The sequence below is a fragment of the Caloenas nicobarica genome, chromosome 13 (assembly GCF_036013445.1).
Source record: "Caloenas nicobarica isolate bCalNic1 chromosome 13, bCalNic1.hap1, whole genome shotgun sequence".
NCBI lineage: Eukaryota > Metazoa > Chordata > Aves > Columbiformes > Columbidae > Caloenas > Caloenas nicobarica.
This window is the reverse complement of record NC_088257.1, coordinates 6092462-6107863: the sequence shown is the minus strand read 5'-3', so window position 1 is coordinate 6107863 and position 15402 is coordinate 6092462. Positions and strand designations below refer to the sequence as shown.

The window sequence follows — 15402 nt, the reverse complement described above, 5'->3', positions numbered from 1 at the left end:
GGCGTTTGAATGAAATTTAACCAAAGGAAGGAGGAGGAAAGGTGTTTATTTCAGTCTGTGTTTTCTTTTACTCAATACCCAAATCAGTGATTAGAAGTTTGTGTTAAATGGCAACTGAGTAAGTAAAAATTCCCCAGGTTGGTGTCGTTGTGGATCTCCTGCAGTGACTATCTCGTGCTCAAGCTGCAGCTTTCCCCAGGAAGGAGCGTTTGCATGTAGTCGGCTGCTGTGTGGTGAGTACTTTGGAGGAGGGGCTGGGGTGGGACCCTCGGGCACTCTTGTCCCCCTGACCGAACATGGCGATGCTGCCATGCCTGGATGGTGACCCTCTGCGGTCCCTGGGGTGTGGACCTTGCTGTCCTCAAGAACAGAGCCTTGCGGGTGAGAGCCTCCAAGAGCCGACACCTGGGCAGAGGCCACCACACCGGGGCACTTCCCTCCCTGTCACCAGCCACAGGTTCAAAGCAACACAAAAAGCTTTTCTCAAAGGCAGTTCATGTGTTTACTGCTGAGATACAAGGCCATGAGAATAAAATGTTAGAGCCACCCTGTACGTGCGTCTTGTCTGAAATACCTTTTCCCGCAGTTTGGGGGAGCTCAGCATCACACAACTGCTCCCCAGCTTAGGGCAGGGTGAAGCTGTCGCTTTCCTTTCTCTGCGTGTCTGCCTTGAGAGCAACTACTGGCAGATCTGTCCTGCTCCTTGGTTTTCAGGGGAGGGTTTTTAACAGCTTGCCGCCCTTTTTGTATTCTGATTCTTGTGCGGGAAGTCTTTCAACCTAAGACAAGGTAGGTTTATAGGCATTGAGCACAGCCCTACCCCGTGTTCCCATTAGGACCCTCAGCACTTTCTGCTGTCACTACTTCTTTTGTGGCCTTCCCACCACTCCTTTTTACTGAACTCCGTGGGGTGAAAGACAGTGAAACAAACTGAGGGGAGACAAACAATAGAATGTGTGAAAATGTGCATGTGTGAAGGAATGAAAAGGCTCTTGGGAGAGCAGCAGACAACTGCAAGGCATGCTCCTAAGGGAAGGCTGCGCAGCGATTTTTGGTCACAGGAACATTTCCCAGGGGAAGGATGTGCCAAAAGCTGTGACAGTTGAAGCATTTTAGCATGTTCAATATGTGCAACCCTAGAAAAATACTGAGGAGAGTGGGAGTCTGGGGGAAGGCACTAGTGCAGAGTCTCCATTGGCCCCCAGGTACGGAAAATGGAAATGGTCAGATTTCTCACTGGAGGTATAAAAAAAAAATTTAAATAAAAATAGCTTCTTCCCAGGACACCTTTGGCAGCACAGACCTTTTGGAGAGTAGCATTTCTGTCCTAAGAACCCTGAATGGCTCCATTAAAATGTTAAGTTCCAGATGACAGCTGCCTTGCAGACCTCCCTTTAGAGGGTAGTGCTGCTCCAGGTAAGATTTAAAGTCCTGTGCAGGTTCCCCTAATTTGATTAGAAGGCTGACTCGGATGGGCAGGCTATTACAGCTTCCAAGGCACTAAAGCTGCCTGGATGCTGATGGGTTTATGAAACATTGTTTCTCACTTCATTGCAGCTCCCACAAAGAATTATTAGATCAGGTTAGTGATAGATACCTAATAAAGAATGTCTCTATGAGGCAGTTTATTTCACAGCAAGCTAGTTCCAGACTAGCAGACTGTGAAATCTCAAGCTTCCCATGAGGATAAATATGCTGAAAGAAACTGCAATTATATGAACACCTCCATGCACTTTAATTTTTTTGAAAGCCTGAAAAAAAGGTGTCATTGTTTTAGCCTGAGCTGGAGGTGCTTAGCACTGAATTAGCAAACAGACCGTGACAAAAGCAGGTTTGTTGTTTGTTGTTTTGTTTTTTCCTCTTAGTGGGCATTGCAAAACAAAACCTTTCCATTTGCATAGGATGAGTTTGCAGCCAAAGATGAAATACAGTCTGACGGTCAGTACCGACCTGTTCTGGCACTGATGGTGCCTGTTTCTCCAGCCACTCCCAGCTTCCCGCTTGTTATGATCATGTTCCCTTCATGTTTACCTGCTTGCTGGTGGCTATTATCATCTGTCCCTGCACTCTGTGTTTTCAGCTTGCCAAACGTCAAGATAGTCTTTCTGCAAGATTTCCTCAGCCTGCTCTTCAATTTTTATTTGTAATGTTAAGATAAACGTCGAAAGCTTGCTATGGGGATCTCTGAGACCACTGTCAGCCTTCTGGTGTTCTCCCTTTCCCAAAAAAAAGGCAATATCTGTAAGCTTTTTGCCAGGAGGTTATTACTTCAGGCAGGCAGATCCCAGACAATTTGGCCAGGGGCTTTTACAAGCAGTAGCATCTTGCTTTTTAAAATCTCTTTGCTCTTCACTAGCTACTTACTTGTTGGTCTGCAGGTAAAGTCATTTGTTTCACCACCTTCCCACGCAGTGGCCGGCTCCTGGGAGCCGTGTCCCCAGGAGGGTGCTCTGTGGTTCTCCAGGAGTCACACGCACAAACAGGAATTAGTAACGGCCTGAGTGCACCAACAATAAAAGCTGGGACAAGAGGCAGAACTGTTGAGGATGAGTATTAAGTCACTGCCCTCCAGATTTATGAGACCTGTTTGGTATTGCAGGGACTGCCTGGAAAATACATATTTTAGCATTTCTCAGTCTTCTTGCGGGGAGGAGGCAGAACAGGCTGCAAGATGCTTGTGTCAGTGTTGCTGTGGAGCAGCTCAGCTGGTGACCAAGGGCTTTGAGGAGTCTCTTGCAAAGGTATTTCGTGTGCATGGTTCAGTGCAGCTTGTCTTGCGCTAACGCACATCATTCCACATGCGGGATTTTGGACTTTGAAGTAATTTCAGTCTATAGAACCTTTTTTTCTGCTCGTGCAAAAAGTCTTTTATTCAGGAAGATGAAATACTTTTCCATTTACAGCTGCCAAGGTGCCTTTGACAATAGCACATGCTGTCCACTATTTCAGAGGTGAGAGCATTTCCAGAAGTGATCTCTTTTCTATACAGATCAGTAGGAATTTTTTTTTTCTTCCCTTCCCCTGCCTTCATTTTGCCTTTTTTTTTTTTTTTTTTTTTTTCTGAAGAGGAAAGAAATGCAAAGCTTGCAGTCGAATTGCTTTGGGAAACACTTCTCCAGGTCCAATCTTTTCACTATCCCTGCCTTGTAATCAGGAAAAAGAAAAAAAAAAATCTTCAATGTTTCAGCCAGGGACTCCTACTTACACGACAGCAGGAGCCTGGTGCTGATGTAGCCGAGCAGAGGCAGCTGGGGGCTGCGTAACACGAGTTGTGTACGCGGGTCTGGGCTGTTACTCGAGCGATGCTGGTGCTGCTTTGCTCGGTTGGAGAAACCCGGGCCAGGAGCCCCCGGGCCCGACCCCCAAGCGGGCGGGTGCGCGGCTGGAGCCTTGTCCTTCGCTACGCGGGGCTGTGCGGAGCAGAGGACGCTGGAAGGCCGGCGGGGCCGGGGGCGCAGGGAGAGGCCGAGCGTTCCCCCGGCTCCCCCGGCACAGGCCGCGGCGCCGCCACGGCGCTGCCCTGGCAACGGCGCGCGCTCCCCCTCCCCGCGCGCCTCTCTGCCGGCGACCTTCCGGCTGCCGTGCGAACGCGGAGGCGGGCCGGGGCCGGGCGGTGGCGGCAGACAGGCAGCGCCTCCACCCAATAGGCGCGCGGAGCGGCGCCGGCGAGCCCCGCCCCGCGATCCGCGCAGCCCAACCAGCGCTCCGTCTGCAAGCGAGGGGGTGGGACTTCCGCTGCCGGGGAGGCGGTTTTGTGTGTGTGTGTGTGTGTGAGCGGTGCGTACGGGGTCCCGGCTCCCCCGCGGGCGGCGGCGCTTGGGGGGCCCGGCGCGGCCTGGCCTCCGTGGGGAGCGGCGGCGGCGGGCGACCCTCCCGGCGGCGCGGCCCCTTCCCCCGGCGCTGAGGGGGGTCCCCCCTTGAGGGGGCCCCTGCAAGAGTGGGGGGTCCCCGCGGAGGCGGCGGGGTCCCCCCCAGCGGGCGCGGGGCGGCCCGGCAGCGGCGGCAACGGCGGCTGTTTCCCCGGTTCTCGGCTCCCCGGGCGGAGTGAGGGGCTGGCAGGTGGGCGATGAATGGTTTCAGCACCGAGGAGGACAGCCGGGATGGGCCTCCCGCCGCCCCCTTCTACGGCCAGAGCTGCTGCCTCATCGACGACGGGGACCGCTGCGTGCGCCCCGCCGGGAACGCGTCCTTCAGCAAGAGGATCCAGAAGAGCATCTCGCAGAAGAAGCTGAAGCTGGACATCGACAAAAGTGTGAGTCGCGGCCGTCGCCGGGCCCCCCCGCGAGGGCCGGCCGGGCGCTCCGCGCCCTCCCCAGCCCCCGCCGCACTGCGGTGCCTCCCGGGGCCGCGCTCCGGCCGCCTCGGCCCGGCGGGAACTTGCTGATCCCGCCGGCGAGTGCAGCTTCCCGGGGCGGGGGGGGGGTCACTCAACCCCGACAGGCTGTGGGGAGAGGGGGTGCGTTGGCGATGCTTTGTGTTCCCAGCTCGGTTCCCCTGCACCGCGTTTGCCCGTGGTCGGTGTCGCTGCGCTGGGGCGCGGGAAGGACGCGGGGTAAAGATGCGGCTGTTCCGCCTGGCGCTGATTAGCTCGTGAGGCTTAATGAGGCGGCACCGAACCCGTGTTTGGGAGGAAAGCTCTGCCGGGGCGGGGGGGCACAGGAGCCGTCTTGGCTTCGGAGGCAATAGCGCGATTTTAATTTCAGTTTGGGATTGAAAACCGCTGGGTGAAATCAGCGCCGCGGGTTACCGCTTCAGTTGGGCGTCACTGCCGGTACTTTTTGCATTAGTAACAATTGGTGCTTTAGCAAAGCAGATGACTTAAAAATGAACGATTTCGTGTAACTCGGAACGTTTGGTGTGCTGCCCTGTGCACAGGGCTCTCGCTTGTTCGCTGGTTGGCACGAAACAGCCCAATTTGCTGCTGACCGCTTAATGATGGTAAGTGACAGCTGTCAGCTCAAGATAGAAACGGGCTGTTTGCTGAGTAACGAAACTGGTCGAGCAGAGCAGCCTTGTTGAGATATTACAGAAGGAATTTCTCAGAAGCGACTCGGTCCACCCTGCGTGCTTTTCTTCCCTGATCTTTAAAGATTAAAACCATTAAAAACAAATAGGCAAACAAAAAGGTGAAGTTTTGAGTCAGTCTGTTTGGCACCTTCCCCGGTTGGGTAGGTCCCTTTCACATGGCTGAAATACATCATGTTGCAGGAAGAGAGTGACTCAGTTTGAAATATAATCTTACTCTTAAAACCCAGAGTGTTTCTCCTGGCTGGAGTCCTCAGCAGATTTGTCTAGAGGTATAGTAATTTCTTTCATTTCAGAAATAATTCTTTGTTGCCAGATGAAAGGCTTTACAAATTAAAAAAAAGGAAATCAGACTAATGAGCTCAAAATGAAGGGAAAATATGAAGATATGAAGTGGGCTGCATAAAGTGAATTCAAATGTAGGATGTCTGTGTTGTCTGAAAACATTTTTGCCTTACAGATACCAAATAATTTTGATCATTTTTGGTCCTTTTTAGTATAGATGATAATTCTAGTGAGAAAATATCTGTTAAAAAGGGAGTTCCGTGGCACAATAAGCTATAGGAAAGAGACACTTTTGCTTTTGGTTTACTTGTTTTAATTGAGGTAATTAGCCAACTTTTATTTGGTCTAGATTTTGAAACACTTGCATTAATAATGTGTACTATTCAAACCAGAAAGCTCACAAGAGTGGAACAGAATAGTATTTTTCTTGGTAGTTACCTGGTAGTAAGTCCTGAAGCAAATGCCCTTCCTCCAGACAAGTTGATGGGCTTTTTTTTTTTCCTTCTGACATGTGATTGCAACTATAAAAAAGAAATGTATTATCTGCAGAGGTTCAGGTTCAGCTGGACCTCCTGAGTCCTTCATTTTCCTTGCCTTTAGTCTTTGTAATGTAAATTATCTCAAAGGCAAGAGTATGATATCAGGTCTGGGGTTTAAGATTAGAAATTCCTTAACGTCATGAGGTTGTCAGTCGTGAGGGATGTGCCCTCTCCTGCTCTTGTCGAACTGGCTGCTGTCAAATGCTGTTTCTACCGTACCTGTTTTGATCACTTTTTTACCACTTCTGCTTCTCAGGTGAGACATCTGTATATTTGTGACTTTCACAAGAACTTCATTCAAAGTGTCCGAAACAAAAGAAAGAGGAAGACGAGCGATGACGGAGGCGACTCTCCTGAGCATGAAACAGATGTCCCAGAGGTGAGTAGGTGCCGAGTGGGTGTAGGCTGCTTTACCTATTTTGAGCATGTTAAATTTTCGCTTGGATGTTTTCACATATCAGAAAATATTAACATTTTAAATGGCAACTCCACGGAAGCTGCTATGAAGTTAGTCTCACTTTTCAGGGAGACTTTTTCTGATGTCTCATGTTATAATTTTCTTCTTCATTCCTGTATGAGTTCTTTGCCCTTGGAAAGTTTTCTATAAAAATATGTACAACGAGGTAACTGTGCAGTTTCATGTATGTACTGCTTCCAAACAGAGAGCTGTTAAAACAGGATTTGATACTAAATCTTTTTTAATGGTAATAATATTTTCAGTGGTGACTCAGGCCCTGATATAGTTCTTCATTACCTAGCATGCATCATTTTGCAAATACACTAGAGAATAGGTCACTCTGTCTGTGTTTGGGTATGTGATATCCAGGAATATTAAGCTTCTCCAGATCTTTGCATATATAGCCTTTTTGGCACTATTTAAAACCACCTTAAAACCATTTTTAACATCTTTTTGTTTTTCAGGAAATAGGCCTGATTTTTTTTTTTTTCTGTGTTAAGAACTCTAGAACAATCTCTTCTCTGTGCTGTATTTGTTTTGGTGATGCTTCTGGCACTGTTGACACTGCAAAAAGTTGTGCAGAGGTGATGTTTGCGGAAGAGCCAAGTTCTGGCCATGTCAGCAGAGCCCTCTGCTGGAAATGCCACCCAGATTGGCGAAAGGCGTTTTAGTTCTGACAAAAAAGCCACCAAGAATCGTTTTGCCAGCAAAGCTGTGTCTTAACTGCAAAGCTCTGTCCGCACATCTCCTGCGGAGAGGTGTTGAAAGAGCAGCAAGTTTTCACGGGGTTTGGTTGGTTGGGTTGTTGGTTGTTTGGGTTTTTTTTTTAGGATACCTAACCTTTGATTGTAGCTGTTTGTGTTTCCATTCTACAAGGTTCTCTGTCACAACGTTCCTGCTCAGGCTTTACCTTAGTTGCCAGGATGACTGGTGAAGACCCAGCTGGTATCTATAAATGTTAGTGCTGTAGAGCGTTCGGGGTATTTGGTGGTTAAAACTGAGGGCTGCACATCACCTGACTGAATAGGAACTCTGCCGTGTGTCAGTTTTAATGTCGTTTTCTTCTTGGTTTTCAGCAGGGACTCCTTTTGTCTTTGAAACCTGGCATTTTCCACGTGATCTTCATCTTCCTTCCTGTAATCTCGCCCCTCCCTTGCTTTTGAACTGTGCACTCTTCCATTGAAGCATTTGAATTTCATTTCTTCTTTGTCCTCTGTTTTATGTCACAAGCCATTTGTTCAGTGCCTGCTAAATTGATATTTCATGTGTGAGCTTTTTAAACCTTGTGAGAACAAAAGGTTCCCCTTTACTTGGAGGTTGCAGAAGTGTAATTGAGAGCAGAAATCGGCGAGCAATTCTGTTGACAGCATGTGAACCAGAACAAAATTTTGTATATTTCCCTGAGGCTATTTTGATCCTTTGGCATTAACAAATGCAAAATATACTTAGATTTGTCAGTAAGGTGAGCTGATGTGGTTCTGAATGCAGGCAAGGAGCAGCTCTGTTGAGGAAGACATAGTTATTTTCAGATGATTCTACATTTCTGCCTAATAGAAGCTAACAGTAGTGCTCATCCCTTCGTCTCTGCATCACTTCCAGGTTGACTTGTTCCAGCTCCAAGTGAACACTTTGCGACGTTACAAGAGACATTATAAGTTGCAGACTAGGCCTGGACTCAACAAGGCTCAGCTAGCAGAAGTAAGTGACGACAGAGGTACTATCATCTCTGTTACTAAAAAAACCTTTTTATCTCCTGTGCTGAAGTGCAGATTTCTTGGATGCTGATACCTGTAACGACTCTCTCGCTAGTACGTACCACGCGCTTTGTGGCAGGTTTCGGGGGATGGCACTCACAGAACACTGTGTGCTTGCTCCACCTGAGGCACTCATGGAAGATACGGAAGCTGGCTCTTGAAAGCACGTTTTAGTAACTTGCTTTTCTCTGCCTCCTTTCCCTCCTTGTTCATAGTCACAATTCATTAACTTCAGGGAGCAGAACCAGAACCCAGTTTCCAGAGGCTCAGGCGTGAACTGAAGATGGCTGTTGTACTCAAACTCACACTTAAACGCTGCTACTCACCTGAAGTGCCTCTGTTAGTTTTTTGTTTCCTCACAGGCACTTGAACTGATTGGAGTTGCTTATTATTACAGACCAAGTCACTGATGATGACTTCAGATTCCTTGTTTCCCTCCCTTGTCCCGATGTCTTATGTATTAAGTCAATAAAAGGCCTTTTCCTTAAGGGCCTCTACTGCTGCTTTCTTACCACATGGGATACTTGTTAAGAAATAACTGTAACTCTTTGTTATTTGGGCTTGTTGTGCTTGGTGTGCATCTGCTCTTCTCTTTTGTGACTTGATTTGAAGGCATTCTGTGGGAAAAGTCTTCTCTAAACTTGGAAAAACTGTAGCAGTTATTGAATGGTAACAAGGTTGTTTTTGCACGGTGAGGCTTTCACAACTCTCTGCCCAAAACTAACTGGTTTGCTTTAAAGAACAACAACCGGCAGACCAAAAAAGACAGCAAAACATGCTGTCTTACTCTCTTTCAAAGTCAACCACGAAATTAATACACAGAATATAGAGAATGTGTAGTGTAGTGTGTGTAGGAGAAAGTTGAACCAAGCAGAGTGTGTGTATGTCCTCATTAGTAGTTCTGATTTGTCATGTTCTAACTAACCAGTTCATAGTCTCTCAGCTACCTCCTGCCATGAAGGACTTCTTACTTAGGCAATTTACCATGAATGTGCCCAGGAGGAAAAAAAAATAAATAAAACTACTATGCAAGCGGAAAATAAAGGGAGCCTAACTTAAAGTTGTCACACACTTCCCAGATTTCCTGTGAAGTCTGAGCAGCTTTGACCCTACGCTGGATCCTCGTCCAGCTCCCATGCTTGAATCACTGCTGCCTGAGGCTCTTAGACTCCTGCTGCTACCCCACCGTAAGGAAAATTCAAACTTCCATAAATCTTCTTGGAGTGACTTATTGCTCAGCCTACATCAAAATCCAGTTCTGGAGCTGTGCTGGGTACCATAAAAGAGCTTCTTCCATTTGAGAAGCAGATCTCATCCAGCTCCAACATGTTTTCTACATTCATTTTCTGAGGAAAAAAAGCAGCTAATGGTTCAGGGCTTATGCCAGTGTCAGGGAAGGGTAGCCCTAACCAAATCCGAACTCTCCCATTGCAAGTCCCTTGGTGTTCCTTTCAGTGAAAACTTATCCAGTGTGTTTACCTTTGGACTCTATAACTTTGCTACATCTGGTTCATACAGCAAAGTGCTTCAATATTTCTGACACTCTCCTTTAAAATACTGAGATGCAAGGCAAACTTGCTCTCCGAATAATCTCGGCATGAAATGTCACTTAGGAGAGGCTGTGCTGCTTTGGCAGGAGGACGTTCTGACTTCCAAATTCCGCTTGTAGGTTGGCTGCAAATACTGCTGACGTAGCAATTCCAGCACTAAAGAGAAAGGGAAATGAGGACTGACAGTTTGATTTGGTGCATGTTTGACTAAAAGTATATTATGCTCAGTGGCCATAAAATTGTTTTTGGAAAGTGAAATCCTGTTCTGATTACTTTACTTTTTAATTTCAGAATTTCTGTCTCTTTACGTGTTGTCCTTCTAGACTGTCAGTCGTCACTTCAGGAATATTCCTGTGAACGAGAAAGAGACGCTGGCATATTTCATCTATATGGTGAAGAACAACAAGAGCAGGCTGGACCAGAAATCAGAAGGTAGCAAGCAACTAGAATGAAGATTAACAAGACTTGGAATAAGAGAGACCTTGAAGGAACAGATGGTATTGTGCATTTTAGGTTTATAAAAACTGTTGAAGTATATTGTAATTTTTTTTTTAAATGCAGTAAGTCTGGATAACAGAAAAAAAAATATAGACGTTCTTATCAGGAGTATTTGAAAACATGTGCCCAGCATGTTTCTGAAGACTTCTTCCCCTCGTTTCAAAATCACATTGGAATAAAGAAATGAGGATAATGGGGAAATCAAGTAAACCTGTAGGACTGTGGAGTTTGTCAACTTGGTATTTTAAACTATTTCTGGAAATCTGCATCTCAGTCCAATTCAGATCACAGATGGAATTTTTTCACTGAATTCAGACCACATCCCAAACCACCGTGCAGTTTGCCTTGGCACAGGACTGGAATAGCGGCAGAGAAAATTTGTTATCGAGGTGCGTGAGCCAGAAGTTTGCTGTGTCTTGCCTTGAGTCAGTGTTTCAAGTCCCAAACTTCTACAAATGTTCCAGCTCACCAAATCTACTCCAGTGAACACTACTTGACTAGTCTGAAATCTATTAATTTTTTTCAACCATTTTTCATCCCACGCCTTCCAACATGGATGCCAAACAACTCTCTGCAATCTCTTTTTCTAATTTCTTTTATTTAAGAACTCACTAATTAATTGTCTGTAAGAATTCTAAAACTTCTGCATTTCCTCAGAATGTGGTATTAAGGCAAATACAGCTTATTGGCTGGGTTTGATCATGTTGGTATAATACTCATTTAATTCACTTACACTTATTTCCCTTGTATTCAATGCTCAGTGATGGCAGGTGAATCAGTGGCTTAAAACATCTGTCTCTTAATCTCTGTGTCAGATCAGGTATAAATTGCAAGCGGTGTGAATTTTATACTGAAGCTTCTCTTTAGCAGGTGTCACAAAACTGCTGTGTGGATTAGCGGGCTCGCAGTCTCTGTTTAGTATAAAGCAGATTTATGCTGCCATAACCGGGGTAGTGAACTGACTGAAGTAGGATGCGCTTCATCTGTCTCGGCAATGGGAAAACGGTAGCAAAGCACTTGCCTTTTTTGAGCGTTACATGTGCTTTCGTAAGAGCTGTGTGAGGGGAGGGCGGCACGCTGGTCCTCTTCAACTGGCAGCTGTGTGAGGAGATCGCTCCGATTTGGGTGTTTAAAGCCAAGGTGTCCTTACAAATAACACAGCAGTTAATTTGGCAAAAGGAGCTTACAAAAGTGTTGGTCGTGACTGACTGTTATCCAGTGACCTCAAATTCTACTGAAGGAGATGTCGTGATTTAAAGCACCACCCTGTTTCTTTGCGGTCCTGACCAATGTCTCTGTTCTGTTACAAGATGCCAAGACTCCACATAGAGAGTATATTCTCAACAAGCCTTAAGCAACGAACTGAGCAGGAGAAAACTTTGGCTAGCATTTTGTCAATGGCAGGTTTGAATATTCCAAAACTGGATGAAGCTTTGTTGAAGAGCTAAGCACGCAGATCACGATCCCAGCTTAGCGCTGCGTCATGTTTTGTAAGGCATGAAGGGTTCACGTAGCGAAGCTCTTGGTAAAGCTCTCCCAGGGTCTCTTTAAGAATCAAGTCACAGTTTAAAGCAAGCTGTTCACATCAGCTCTGAATTGTTAGTTAATACTCCAAAAACTATGTTCAACAAACTTCAACATGTCCAAGCCCTGTGTCATAGGCAGAAATACTCTGTTATGGTACATGTCCCATTTGTGAAATTTTGGAGGGTGTGATTGTTTCAGCATTTCCTCGTTCATTTCAGTATGGATTTTAAGAACATTAGACAACAGAGAGGTTCAAGGAACGAGGAGAGAATGTCTTGTGTCGGTATTTCATGAATGTTTAAAAATGTCCTAATTATGCTAGTCCTTTCCTTGTTGAAAGGATGGAGTAATTCCCACATCAGTCAACATGATCTGGCTTCTCTCATTCAGGACAGATACCTAAAAGGGTACGTTCTTTGACTGCATGTTCATCTTCCAAGTGTTCATGTAATCAGAGGGTATTACCAAGGGAAAAGAGTTTCTGAGTTGAGAGGGTTATGCCTCGTTGTAAGTTCTAGACCAAAACTGTAAAAATGTAGTTTGTTTGGGATTTACTTTTTTTGTTGTTGTACTTTGTTTTAATTTCTAAGAGTAAATAAATCTGTTGGGGTGTTTTAGCAGCCAGCAGCAAAATGATTCATTTCAAGGAAATATGGCAGAAGGTTCCATCTGTTCAGGTGTATTCACTGGAATGTTTTTGTGCAGAGGTGGTATCCAGGAAGCTTTTTTATATTTTAATGAAAATAATCAGTTGATGTGAAATGTGATCCTTGTTGGTTTCACTCTTAAAGCAATTATACTTTTTTTGAAAAAATTCTTAGTGAAGTATGATGATGAAGAGATGTTTACCAGCCATTAGCAGTTGTTTATAAGGTGGAAAGCTTGGAGGCAAGACACCAAAGAAACAGAAGAATCTTTGGCTGTCGGACCCCATGGCCTTATAAACCCTTGCAAATGCCTTATTACCTTGTTCTCAACTTAGCTAGAGCAAAACGCCTTGAGCAAAAGAAAGCCGATGTCTTGTTGGAAGGGTCAGCCACTTTATGGCTCCCATGCTATAAACTGAAATCACATGTCAATTCAGTAGCAATATCCATGTTCAGGGTGCCTGTGATTCTTGAAAAGCATTTAGTGTCTAATAACCAGAAAACGCAACAATGCAATTGTCGTTCTGTATAATACCATTCTGTGTATTTGATTCCTTATGCTGCATGCCAATTCAAAAAAAACTTTCCAACTTTTTGTTTTAAACTTCAAAGTAAATGTGTTTGAACCTCACACTTGTGAAGCCATGAGGTGGGACATTTTCTCAGCACTTTTAAGTGGGACTTGTTGGAAAGGTGGAAGATCCAAATCGCTTTGTCTGGTATGATAAGATTTTTTTTTTTTTAATTATTTTACATTTTGCTTTTCACAGATGGGCCTTAAATTCTGTCTAGCTTTGAACCATGGAGCACAAGCCTTGGGGGCATGGGGGATGACCAGATGTCATCTTCCATTTATAGTAGTGGAAGTTTATTTCTTACAAACCTGCATAGGTGACATTCACCCTGCGGCAGAGGAATCGGCTTTGAAGCCCTCCAGCCATAATATAGCCTAATTCAATTGCATAGCCTGATTCAATTCTCCTTGAAGAGTTGCATTAACTTCATTAGACTTCTGAAGAGATCCAAGCCATTAGTATGAAATCCAAATCATGCAGAAATGTCTCTTCTGGGGTTAATTTCATCCTGTACACTGACTTCTGCTTGCTTTAAGGGAAGAAGAATAACTCATTGCTGGTAGTTACTGGCTTGAGCTCAACTCAAGGGAGTTGGAAGCATGCGAAGACTCGGGTTGGTGGCAATCTGATGGTCGAAAAGTGCAAATGTATCCAGAGAGGCTGTGTTAGAATGCAGTTTGTTTGTTTGTTTTTTTAATTTCTGCATCTCAAAGAATATTGTATATCAACCTGAAGTAAACAATTGCATTAGATTCTATGATAAGCTAATGTTTCTTTTGCCAGGCACTTTAGATGCTCAGCCTGAGAAAAGCAGAGGGGGCAGGTTTGTACCACTTGTCTCCAGCACTCTGATGTCCCCAGCACTCTGATGTCCCAGCTTTTTGGCTGTAAACCACTAGATACCCTGGTGTGCAAGACTTGACCAAAACATATCAAGTCTGGTGTTTAAAGTTAGTCTGAAGTGCAAGCTGGCTTCAGAGAGGCTTCGAAATCAAGAGCCAAAATAATCCACTGTAAGTGCGAGTTTTCAAGTGGGCTGTGATGGCACAGAGAAGATGAAAGAGGACACGGCCCACAGAGAGACTGAACAAAACACGCTTCCACAGTTAGTGACGTGGAGGAGGATTTGTTCAGTGTTAGCTCTTGTAATGGATGTTTTCTGAGAGGGGAAGCAAGGGGGAGCTGTGCACTTTACGTCTTTTGGCTGAGCCAAATGTAACTACCAATGGGAGATCTTCAGTTGGAGGGGAGAGAAATGGTCTGCTGGGGGACTGTTTGTTTAAATTCATGGATCGTTATACTTCCCCAGAGCACTTGATTCACTTTGCCTCTACAGTTTAAAAAAGTGGGTAATACAAGGTAGCCTCCAGTACAAAAAGTCCTTGTACTGCCCAGAGTATTGACTGAAGAGTCCCAAAGGTGAAGGAATGTTATTGATGCCTCACTCCTCTTGTCACTGATGCCCTTTAGTCATCTCTAGCTTTTTCGAGTTAGGGAGTCTTCATTTTCCACTTCCAAAGTGCAAACGAACTGTTAGGATGTAAGATACTCCTTGCACTTTTCACAGCTATCCCTGGTCTCGCGTTTTTCACTTGCTTGTTTGGAATGAATTAAATGCTTGAAGAAAGTGGGGGAAGAGCTGGGAGGGGAGGGCTCCTGCCTTAAACCCGAACTTCCCTTGCAAGTAGCTCTGCAGCCAAGCCCGGACATCAGCAGGTTCCAGGAGCCTCTGGCTGAGCTGCATTTGCTGCTGTCCCAGCCGCAGCTGGAGCGCAGGAGAGGGGAACAGCAGGTAACTTGCAGAATGGCTTGGAGTCCTTCAGCGGGCTTACTGGGAGAGAAAAACTGTGTTCTCTCCTCCGTTTCTGGCCTCCATGTGTTGTGCTGATCTTATGCCAAATGTTTTGGACACCTTGTATTTTTAACTGTGTAATATAGCTGTGTATTGTTAAAGCAACTTAGTAACTTATAGCAAAAACTGTAGAACTCATTTCTCTGAGGTGTAGGAAATGTCCTGCTTCCACTGTGTATGAGACTTTAACTCTGTACTGTCTGACAAAGATAAAATGCTGAATTTCATTTTAATAAACGATCTATCTAGCAACAAGGCCTACATTCCCTTCTGTTTGCCTTTCTGCCTTTAGCACTTTAGCTCTAGAGCTGGTGGAGTTTTGCTTTGCATGGACATTTTGTGCCAGGCTTCTCTGATTCACTGTCATTTCCCACCCACCCACCTCCCTGGGGCTGAAAATATTGCAGACGTGGAGGGGGGGAATGGCACTGCTGACTAAGATAGGTCAAGCCTGAAGCAGAAACTCAGGTGACGGGATATTTTGCGACAAACCTGTGTGGGTTGCATAGATGTCCATGATGGAATCTTTTGAATGCAACGAGAAAGAGGGAGTTGGTTGGAGAGCCACATGACCTTGCATTTTGAGGAGTGTTGGGCTTTTCTGTGATAGAGATATTTCCCACCTCCCCTGATAATGAACAGTCACTCAAGTGCAGCATCTCGTTTGATTCATGTTTCCTAATGCATCTTTTT

The 15402-nt window shown here is 45.5% G+C and overlaps 1 protein-coding gene across 1 annotated transcript; it reads left to right on the top strand.

Moving 5' to 3' along the window:
* The first annotated feature begins 3734 nt into the window (after positions 1–3734).
* Positions 3735–14942, top strand: SAP30L (SAP30 like). Its single transcript, XM_065643749.1, has 4 exons — positions 3735–4252; positions 6106–6228; positions 7906–8004; positions 9934–14942. Exons 1-4 carry the CDS (start codon positions 4067–4069, stop codon positions 10060–10062), a joined length of 537 nt encoding a protein of 178 aa, XP_065499821.1. The 5' UTR covers positions 3735–4066; the 3' UTR covers positions 10063–14942.
* The last annotated feature ends 460 nt before the right edge of the window (positions 14943–15402 follow it).